The following is an 11,637-nucleotide window of genomic DNA, read 5'->3' as shown; positions in this document are numbered from 1 at the left end:
CACTGGCTTATACCTGTAATGGTGCAGACCGACTATTTCACAGTTCATAGGTATATGTGTATATGTGTGTGTGTGGCATCAGTGGTTACAGTATGTCCCACTGAGGTGTAAGTGTGTGTGTGTGTGTGTTTGTGTGTGCTCAGGAAAGAGCCCGGCTCTGGCCTCATTTGACACACAGGCCTTCTAAACAGCCTTTGGGTGTAGTAACAGCTGAGTTCTACCCATAGCAACTAGTCACAGATATGCAAAAGCACAAACACTTTTGTACTTCATTTAACAGAAAAAAAAACAAAACAAACAACAACAACAACAAAAAACACAAATACGGAGAGAAAATACACAAGGAACTAGAAAACAGTTCAGGAACCTTGGCTTTCCACTTCAACGCAGTAAAAGACGTATAATCTAAACTTTAAATTTCACTCTTAACCTTTATTAATAAGCACGTAGGTGTTCATTTTAGAAATGAGAAAATGTCATTGTAAAGTGACAGCTATAATAATAACTGATAAGCAAGCATCACTATGAAAAAGGCTCTTTTTTTGTATATAACGTATAAAAATTTTAAAACGGTAGAATCACTTTAACTAAAGGGATAAAGCAAAGAGGGCCATACTAACATTTCAGCACCTACTTCTACTGTATAGTTCAGTTACCACAGTGTTTATCTAAACGTCCTAGTAGCTTTTTTCAGCTAGAAGCATTTCAGATATGAACGAGCAACAGAACACAGAAAGAAATGCTAGACAACCTCAAGCCCACAAATATGCTGTTGTGGGTTTGGGCAGGGTGTACAAATACCATAGTATTAACACCATGCCACAAATAAATATAGCAAAATAAATATTTGTACCAAGTTTGCCTGCTGCAAAATTGTACATAAACTTAAAAAAAGGATCGTTTCAGGTATTTTAGTCTAGCGGTATTGTCGTAACTTCAGGTTTGAAAAAATACCACAAAACTGCTGATGTGCAGAGACGTGTCCATCAGTGTTAGAGACCTGAAGCCACAAAAATGTCATTTCACTATTTTATACAACTGGCACAGCACTGATGAGCTACTGAGCTTATATTAAGCTTTCTCAGAGAGGCACTTAGACTGGGGCAGAGGTAATGATACGCTGTCGGTCTTTATTGGCTAAAGGACAAATGACCGCTGGAACAAATTCCCTTTTTTCCCTCCAAAAACTGGTATGGGAAAAAAATGTTGTCTACATTTAGACCAGGTACAATATAAGGTTTAAAAAAAAAAAAAATCGATCTTAAAAATTATTATTCTGGGTTTTTTTTTTTTTTGTCACTTTGATAACATTTTATAAATCTTCATAAATCAATATGGTCTTCTTTAATAAATAATACTCTTTACATTCACTTTTCACAATGCTTAAGTAAGGAATAAAACACAATGGGCCATGCTATTATAGGAAAATAATCAAAGACACAGTGGTTACCACACCTAAGTGGATTATTTTCCTATAACTGCACACCCTGAGGTGTTTTATTCCTATTATACCACAACATTTTGCAATTGCTAACAAATGTTTATTTATTGACACGTATAAGAATGACACATTGGACTTTTTATGCCTTTATATGCCGTTACATTTCAAGGTTTTGGCATCAGTGAAACTTCCTGTTATCACTTACATTAGAACAGCTATAAACGGTCGTCCCCTGACCAGCCTCTGTTTTTTGTCTCTCTTGGCATCAAAAAGACAAAAAAAAATTACATGCAGCTTGTCATTTTACCAAGAAATCCCAAAGCCCCTCATCCCGTTACAGCTTTACCTCTGACTGCTACAAAGCGCTGACACTGGAGTCTCCTTCCACAATTGCACATAAATCGCCACATAAAAGTCCCTGTCTAAGCTGTTTCTATAGAAACAATAATATATTAGAATGAATGCACTAACAGAAACCTGATTTCCTTTGCTGTCTGGACCGATTGTCTGAGCTGCTATTATAGAAAACGAATCAACACCTCCTGACTACTTAGAATTGAGAATTCACCCATTTTAGAAATGGACAAAAATCAGCAATAAGTCAAACTTCTGAAGCCAATCGCTTTCAATGGCACACGAGCATCTTATATTGAAGCCGCAATTCACTAATCTGCCATTACATAAAGCTAACAAAGTCATCAATCATACAGGCTCCTGCGTACTTTATAGGTGTACAATAAATGTATTTAAACAGTGCGAGTAATTCAGGGAAAAGATGTAGGCGAGTCAAGTCCACAAACAAAGGAAAAGCTGAACGTTGGCCATATTCAACTGTCTGTGTTATGCTTAGCACCTTATGCGTGTAGTATGGAATTTTCCGGTCCAAAGAAAGCACTTTTTAGTGCAGATCAGAGTATTAAATGTCAGGATGATTAGGAGTGGAAGGAGGGGAAAGCTTTTTAATCCTTTTTTTTTTTTTTTTTTTTTTTTTTTTTTTTTTTTTTGAACAAATGGGAGAGTCGGACATGAGCGGCCTCTCGGTTTGAACGCATGCATGGGAACAGATAGAGAGACGAAACGGCAGAGTTATTTCATACGTGAGTGACAAAAGTGATCATTGGCCCCCTTCCTAAGAAAACACAACTCGACACTGGGCTCCTTTAGCTTTGACTGTCAAATGATCATCACGCAACAGCACTTAACTGAGAATTAAGGGCGCTGCTTTTCCTACTCTCACTAGATCATTACACTTGAATGCAAGCAGGAGTGAATTCCCAGAATAATCCAGGCAAATGTGTAACATAAGATTTGCAGCCATGCTGTACATGTACATTTTATCTTTCAGTGTCTTCCTCTAGAAATGATTGAGTGCAGTCAATCCAGTGATAGTCCTAATGGATGCCCGAGATGGACAGCATTGCCCTTTTTATCAGCTAAATAATGCTGAATGATCATGAAAAGAGAAAACGGTGAGGAAAATCGGTTAGATCGCTGGGACAGTAGCCTCAGTTTTCTTTTAAGGGCCATGTTTCAGTTCCATTTCTTCTCACATGAACCACAGCACTTCCTGCCATTTATAAGTACAAGTGATCTCAATTAAGGACCTCCATGAAGGCAGGAGGCGGCAGACAGTCATGGCAACGAGAGCCAGAGGAAACCGTCTTTACATTTTCCTCCCTCAGCGCTCCAGACGCTGTCGAGAAACGAAAAAAAAAAACACACACACATGCTCCGAAAACGTGCCTGTTTTACAGTACGCAGACATAAATGTCAGAATCACGCAGTTTACTAGCGTCACTCTGACTGACTGGTGTTCAGAAAGACGCACCAGTGCAGAGTTATTAGTGCGCGGTGGAACAAAAACATGATGAATGCAGGAAAGAGAAGGATAGCTGTGCCAGAGGAATACCATTGTAATACAATGTCAAGAAAAGTGTTTGAGACACAATAATTATATTTGCTGTATTAAATCAACTTTAATTGTCTTGAGAAATTTCGGAATGCAAAATGAGATCTTAAGAACTGAGAGCTTGGGGTGGGGGAGGGGTTAAAAAATAGGTTCGAGCAGTATGTGGTGTGATTTCACGAGCACATGCTGTAGACATACTATCGAGCAGTAATGCATAAGGTCTTAGAAGTGAATGCTTAAACTGAAATTATCACTTTTATTTGTCATGAAAATTTTTTTAACCATAAGCTTTGAGTGGAATATAGAGGAATCTGGTTTACAAGCCTAATGATATACAATTACATGCATTACTAACTGCAACTAATTGATAAAGATCTTGGTGCATAAGGACGTTACCATGAAACTAAAGTTACAAGAAAAATCGATGATGATTTTCTTTTCTTTCTTTTTTTTTTAAATGTTGAAACAGAAAATAAACGAACACCGACTGGCGTTCTTGTTAGAACAAGCCTCAGCACTGACTACACAAGCAAATCAGGGTGTATTTTCCAAAAAGGAAAGAAAATACATTGTGGGAAAATGATTTAAAATACGTATGAGATGTTCTGCTTCAAGTGTATTGTTTCTGTTTATCTGCCATTTCCGAGAACAATAAAGGTCTCCCCAGGTGAGGCTCACTGGCAATACGGCATGGATAAATTTCACTGTGGCTTCACCAACCACAATCGCTCTGTTGGGAAAAAAATGGTCTGAATTGCAGCAGAAATTCAGTTTTTGAGTCTCTTGTATAATTGGTATAATTGAAGACTGGCCTCATATGACTTCAAGTTCAACTTGAATTCCTGCACACAGACTTAATGGAGCAATTCATCAACTCCCATTCGCTAAAGTGACATATAAATCAGTTAACATGAAGTGGTATTTGCAAAACATCAATATTTCAATATGATGAACAGCAAGTCAAGGCCTATTCGTATTCCCTTCACTGAATCTGAGCTTTGTATGCATATTCTTTATTACAGTAGTGATGAACATAGTGTCTGAGGCTAATTGGCTTCTCGATGGTGCAGAAAGTTGGACGCATCCGAGACACTGAGGTTTGGTGAACAGTGTGAGGATTTCTCACATCTGACATACCCGCATATCCGAAATAACTGGTTGCGTTTGAACTCTCAATCATCACGATAACGAGTGAGAGTAGAATATACATCAGAAAGAGCGCATGAAAGGATGCGTAATGCGTGTATGCGTGTTTGAAAAGAGGAAGCCAACTGATATGTTTATATTGCGCCGAGCAGGCCAGCTCTGTTGTGATATTTAGGGGCTGTAAAATGAGAAGTTCCTCAGCACCAGGGTGAACCGTGAGTGTGAAACGGGTAGATGGGTAAAAGTCTGATCTACTCACATCATGCTCTGCAGCTCTGGGATGAAGCTGATGGGTTTTCCGGATCCTCTCGCTGCCAGTGAGGTGCTGCTGGCTGCCATGGGGCTCGCAGCACTGTTGCTCATCTGTTACACACACACAAAACGCAGGGCTCATTTGACCGTATGCGCCATCAAAGCCTGAGGCAATTATAAACCCACTTCACAAAGAAAACGTTTCCTGATGATCAGAAAGGAGGGGAAAAAAACACACCACATGAGACGGAACCTGGACCATTACAAAAGACAGTTTTAAAAGTTTTATAATGGAAAGAACACCAAAGTGTCACAGTGAGAACAGATCAGCAGGGCTAATTTGAAATATATATTAGTCATTTAAAGCCGTTCATATGTAATTAAAGTGTTCTAGTACTCATCGAAGAAGCTAATTACACGAACGCTTAGAAGTATGAAATTGGGCCCCTTTTTCTGCAAATTAAGCACTGAGTCAGGGAACTTGAAATGTTTGTGCTGCTGTCTGTTATAAAACACATTTTTAAAACTAATAAGACAGTGCTAAGTCTTGAACGTCTGGTTCTGCTTAATGACACGCCAATAACATTTTCCAGTGTCGATATGTATTAAAATGACCAAAAATCAAGTACCCACAGATACCAAAATGACTAAATCAAAGTCAGCACTTCTGTTGTAACTGCTGGACTGTAGGAGGGACTGGTCGATATGGGGGGAAAAAATATTATTTCACCAAAAAACTAAACAAAAAAAAAAAACCACAATATTTATTGTTAGTTAATCTTTTGTTGAGGTTTACATTGGATCACAGACTAGCAATCTAAGGCCACAATATGAAAATAGCAGCAATAACAATAAAATAAAAAACTTTCTGAAACAAGAAATATGAGAGAATTAATGTCATATCGTTGGATTTAGTAAACGCTGAAGAAGTAGCCGAGACTACTTAATGCCATAAGAAAGTTGCGAATTTATCAGAAACAATATCGTACTGTTATATTAGCCAAGTTGGCATAAAAGTTAATGATGTGTCCCACATCAGTCCCTAAATCCAACATTTTCCAAACTTACATAAGACTAAATTAGCAAAATCACTGCATTAGGTTAATTAATCACATATTATCAAATAACTAAGAGTCTTATATCAGTCACTGGTGCAGCTCTGGGTTTAATGCCATGTAAAGGCTCATCTACATTGTACACCTCTAATAAATGATTTACTATTCCGTTCAAAGACTGTACTCATGAAAAAGATCATTACTGAATAATTAAAAAACAAAAAAGAAATTAAGGAAGCGTGAACATATCATGTGCTGCACAGCAAATAACATTCATCACACAGCTATCCACACATTCTGCAGTTAGGCCTCGTCAAATATCACCCCCTGCTTAATAAAACAAATTAACAGGATGCTGATATTTACCTGGAAATGGACCTTGTAAAATTTAAATGTTCCATTGTTGAGTGTGGAAAATATTTACATTTACATTGGGAGGCACGGCCAGGTGAGTTTTGACGGCCCACCAGATTTATTTGAACAAAATCACCTGATGCACAGCTGCTGGCTTGACTGAATTCAAAACCACAACCTTCCTTTTGCCAGCCAAGTCATCAGACTAGCAAATCACACAGGTGGATTGCCTTTTTTTCCCTGAACAGATCAGAACAAAGCCTGAGGACAAAAAAAAAAATAATTGCTTGCTCTATTGTTAAGATAAATTCTGTTCACCCCCTCCGTACATCAAAGCAGGAAACACACAATAAGGCCGAACATAAAACTGCTAGTTTACGCTCAGGGAAAGCGAAGCGTTTCAAGGTGTCCTGAGAGCAGAAGCACAGACAGCACTAACTTCCCCAATAAATACATCCGAGCACAAAATCTCAAATCCTTCTGTTTTCGCCCCCTCTGTTGGATGAAAGCTGGAGCCTTTTGCTTTGACTTGTGAAGGCAGATGGTCACCATACTCAGCAAAATGAATTCAGATGTGGCAAATGAATCGAGATTACTTCAACATGCAAAGGTCTGAAAGAGTGCCTCGCCTTGAACGAGAACAGGGGAGCCTACGCTATTTATTGCATTTCCCTCTCTATAATTAACTAGACCTTTATATAGCTGCGCTTCCAAATTTCTTTTTCAACAGACGCCTAGTTAATTTACTGATTTCATCTTGGGCACGCAATCTACCGTTTAGAAGTTAAGGCAGTGTTTAGTATGACTGAGCAAAAAGCTATCATGTTGTATAAACTCATCTAAATAAGAATAGGAAGAAAAAAATGGCAACACTGGTAACTAGACCAATATCATATCATCTGACTACGTACATAATTTTCCACATTACATCAATTTAATTAAGCAGTTATAATGTTTATTAACACACTTCATTCTCGTGCTCTGATATTAAGAAAAACCCTTATAGTTCATAGGGAACAAAACCGTTAAAGGTCAGACTGACAGACTTACTTTTTTAACAATCAATTAAATCTGTCTAAAAAAAGGTAAGAAAAATATCAAGTTAAAAATAAATAAAACTCAATAAAAAACGGTTACACTACGATCATCTCAATTTAGCCATCCCAAAATTTACAGTCCCGACATCATAAAATATTAGGGGGTGGAATAAGAAATTTGGGAACTGCTGAATCGGGAGAACTCATTTAAGACCGTGTCGTTCTGGAGCATATAATGAAGAGGCAAAAAAAAAAAAGAAGTGATTTAATGCTGTTCAAAGTTTTATTTCGCGCCCACATCCTCGACCCAGCACCCCACACATCCCTGTGCCACGGCCTCCACCTCGCCGTGTTTGCATAAGAAAGTGAAATCATGCAAAATCTATTTCCCTCCATCCGAAAGTGCGGAGCAAAGACTCTTGGAGGTCTATTCAAATGAGAATGCGGTGGGATAAGGCTCTGGTTAAACGAGCGAGCGTAGTAAAATCGCACTCAGTCTGAGCTTCCCCCCTCCCTTCCACAGTGAAGTGTGGCGCCTCATCTGCTGCCTGCCTGCCTGCCACACACACACACACACACACACACACACAGTTTTAACAAACAATAGGCATGTGGAAAAGTAAGCTATCAGCCACCACTCAACTACAGCTTTTATATCCACAATTATCTCAAAACCACACAACCCACCCGCCTTAACAGGCATTAACTTAACTCTAGCATCTCTTACTGAACAGCAGAGCTGAGGATTTCTCAGGGGCTTCAAACAAACACCAGACTGTCATGGCCTTTTATTTTTTCTTCTCCTTCTTTTGTTGTTGTTGTTGTTCTGTCTAGCCTGCAGATGGAACTAGTGTGAAACAATCACAAATGTATAACGAGAAAGTTAAAAGGCAGTTTGCTTCTTATTCTTCTCCAGTAATTCACTTTGTTCCTGATGCCAAGTACTAAAAGTTCAAAGCATACTGTAAGCTCAGCTAGTCTCTAAAGTGTCAAGGGCTCAAAACACCAGCATGCGTGGGAACGTGCACGCTTCTAAACAGCTACACAGGCGAAACAGGCGTGTATATAATACTGTAAATAAGCCTCGTGCACCATTACGCTTAGGAGCTTCATGTGCACACAGACATGCACGAGGTCTAAAACAGTCGCGTTAGTAATGCATGAGGAGTTCACAGCGAGCAACCCAAATGTTTCCGCACACTTCACAACGTCTTCCCATTACCTCTCTGTGTGTATTAGACAATAGTCCCGTCAGCGTTTACTCTCACGCTCGCTTCTTATCGCACAGCTATTCAACTTTCCGGGTGAGTAGTTTGAACGTCACGCCGGCTTGTTCGCGGTGATCTATGGGTATTGAAGTGTTAGGTGGCGCGTGCGGCTATAGCGCGGTAGTGAGGCGGCGGTGCTGCTGTAGTTCAACACTGTGTGGAGTCGCACAGGAAAAGACGAAATCAAAAAGCAGATTCAACAGCGCCACCCACAGATCAGACTGTTAGTCCTCAAACTACTGGACACAAATGTATACACGCTTAACAGGGACACAGTGATTAAATATACCTAATGACTAAAAAATAATAATAATAACACATAATAGAGGTGATTTAAGGGGATATCATTTGGAGTAGTTTTGTTTTTTAAACAAAAAATGTGTTCTTTAGGTGTCAAACAATTCATCATGATATAGCTAGAAAATAAAACAATATAGAGCACAAGTTATAGGCGTTTGTGTAATAATAATAATAATAATAATAATAATAATAATAACAATAATAATAATAATAATAATAATAATGAAAAACAACGCCAATACTACTACTACTACTACCACCACTAATTGTAATAATAATAATAATAATAATAATAATGATGATGATGATGATGATGATGAATATGATGATGAAAAACAACACCAATACCACCACTACTACTACTACCAATAATAATAATAATGATGATGATGATGATGATGATGATGATTATGATGATGAAAAACAACACCGATTCTACTAGGAGTAGTAGTAGTAATAATAATAATAATAATAATAACAATAATAATAATAATACTTTGTTGTTATTATTATTATTGTTATTATTATTATTACTACTACTACTACTACTACTAACCACACTATATTTTAAAGCGTTCTGTGTAACTATAAACCTGATTTAGCATAAGGAACAGTGGTCATTTTATGGTTAGAATGGTTATAATATAGGCTATAAGCTACCGTTTGTGTACTACTCAAATTTGTGTAAAAATGTTAGTGTTACACTAATATTCTATCTTTTGTAGTTGTTTATTTCATTCCTACGTGCTCGACTCATTTCCTGTTTACATGGTTTAAAACAAACAGCGGAGAACCGACAGTGTTAAAACGTTAAGGGGTTCATTAAGAGCTGCAGTATTGAATTCACTATAAGAGCATTGAACTGAATTATTACAGTGTTATTAGTGTTCATCAGTGCCAGCTAGACTTCATATGTAAGAGTCAATGCAGCACTGTAAAAATAAACTGAGTGGGAATGTTAAGTCAGCACTGTTAGATCCCCACACTGGGTTTATGTTGTGATTTACTGTAGGTCTAAGTTTTGACGAGTTAAGGTCTGTAGTGTAAGTTTTGATCTGAACACAAACTGTACCATCTACAATATCAGTCTTTGTGCAGTAGTGAGTTAAAGTGAGTCATTAATTTGGTTTGTTTGGATTGAGGGGAAATGTCCGGTCCTGTACACCACGTGCTCGAGACTCATCAGCATAATAATCATCCCGCGTGCGCACATATATAAACCACAAAACCTGAGCTCGCCAAAACTGCCTGCCTCCAAAGACAAACCGCACAACGAGACCAAAATCCTGTGGCTTTTCCTATCTCCTCCATCTCCAACCACAACTTTCGGATTTGTTTTTTATTTTTTTATTTTTTTTCCTTCTTCTTCTTCTTTTTTTTTTTTTTTTTTTTTTTTTTAAACTAACTGAGACCGTGCCAGTTTGTGGGGGGAAAAGCTGAATATTTTACGGCATCTTTGAACTCGAAGCTGTTAAGCAGAACTATTCGAGATTTCCTCCTTTTTGACGTGCCATCTGTTTAACCATTCGGGTTTCTAACCGGACTGACCTTAGTCTTCTTTCCTGCTGTCGAGTCGGGATGCGCGGAGACTCGCTTTTCTCTCGGACCTTCGTGTTGTCTCTGTAAACGTCAAACCGCGGACAAACGCGGGAGCTCGTAAAGAACACAACGATGTCTCTGACTCTTTTCAGCTGAAAACAACAACACAGCGATCGTGCGCGCGGCGTTGAGGCTGACTCTCACGTGGAGCGCGCGATTTCGGTTTCACCTCCGAAGGCGCGCGCACTTGCTTCCCAGCGACCCGCGCGTGCGAATCAGACAGGACGCGGCATTTCCACTATGACATACTAGAAGAACAGTTAACGCTTGTCCAGAGCGCGAGCGCCGAGGGGCTCGGAAGAAACCAAAAAAAAAAGACAGACTGGCAGTTTGATCTGAAGCCGCCTCACGGTTTGATTTGTGTGTGTGCGTGCGTGTGTGTGTTTCTGTGTAATGCGCATTCCGATAGATCCGAGCAGCAGCAGGAGGTTCAGCCCGCCGTCCAACGGAGTGCAGGCTCTGCCCGGGAAAGCGGCGGATGCGAGCGCGGCGGGAGCGACGCAGCACGAGGCGAACACGGCGGCGGCGGTGCCGAGACTGCGCGCGCACGACAATCGCACCATGGTGGAGATCATCGCCGACCACCCCGCCGAGCTCGTGCGCACCGACAGCCCCAACTTCCTCTGCTCCGTGCTGCCGTCTCACTGGAGGTGTAACAAAACCCTGCCGGTCGCCTTCAAGGTGAGTCCCGAGCCCGGGTCTGGATCTCAACCAGCCAACTGAAATATATCCTTCATAATGTTCAAATCAACCTTGTTATACTTCGATTCATATATAAATACCCTACACGTGGTGCACATTTAGTGCTCCGACTAACAGAAAACGTGTAGAAAACCTGATGCCTTCCTTCCAGTGCTTTTCAGTAATGGTAGAAATGGTAAATGGAAAGTGAAGCAACAATCGCACTACAGTTGTACCTTTTCTACACATGAACTGAACTCATTCTAGCGTTCAATAAACCCGGTAAAAAATAGATCAGTGGGAAACTTATCCCCTGATCCCCTTCAGAGCGTCCCTACATCCATCCTGATGTTATTTTAAACCAAATGCAAAACCAGTAGCCGTCATGCCTGTTGCAGCTGGAGCTGTAAACCAAGTGCAAAATAAAACTGTTAGCAACGTTTTCTTTTTATTATTTTTGTTTAAATTGGGTAAAAACATGTGGGTCTGATTTGCCTCAATCTGTGCTGGGTATTCACTACTAAATTCTGAGTATTTGGTTAGCTTTCTCTCTGTGTGAGCCAGCGCTGTTATAGTTTTATGAGTTTTAACGAAC

General features: G+C 39.5%; 2 protein-coding genes across 4 annotated transcripts in view; one reads left to right on the top strand and one right to left on the bottom strand.

Annotated features, from left to right (window-relative positions):
• Positions 1-10,777, bottom strand: part of supt3h (SPT3 homolog, SAGA and STAGA complex component) — a 91,798-nt gene extending 81,021 nt beyond the window's left edge. The window contains exons 1-2 of one of the 2 annotated variants that reach the window (XM_017476552.2): positions 10,311-10,777; positions 4,756-4,859 (exon numbers count right to left, since the gene is read on the bottom strand). In XM_017476552.2, the coding sequence (XP_017332041.1) occupies positions 4,756-4,859 (104 nt within the window). In that variant the 5' untranslated portion in view covers positions 10,311-10,777. Of the gene's footprint in view, positions 1-4,755; positions 4,860-8,416; positions 8,637-10,310 lie in introns of those variants that run through there. The other variant, XM_017476551.3, reaches the window with a different exon arrangement.
• The window catches only part of runx2a (RUNX family transcription factor 2a), a 43,333-nt gene that overhangs the window by 9,142 nt on the left and 22,554 nt on the right, over positions 1-11,637 (top strand). For both annotated transcript variants that reach the window (XM_017476549.3, XM_017476550.3), the window contains exon 3: positions 10,771-11,042. In XM_017476549.3, the coding sequence (XP_017332038.1) occupies positions 10,771-11,042 (272 nt within the window). The remainder of the gene's footprint in view (positions 1-10,770; positions 11,043-11,637) is intronic.

Source organism: Ictalurus punctatus, chromosome 9 (genome assembly GCF_001660625.3).
Source record: "Ictalurus punctatus breed USDA103 chromosome 9, Coco_2.0, whole genome shotgun sequence".
NCBI classification, from domain to species: domain Eukaryota; kingdom Metazoa; phylum Chordata; class Actinopteri; order Siluriformes; family Ictaluridae; genus Ictalurus; species Ictalurus punctatus.
Note: the sequence above shows the minus strand (reverse complement) of the source record. Positions and strands in the feature narration are given on the sequence as shown.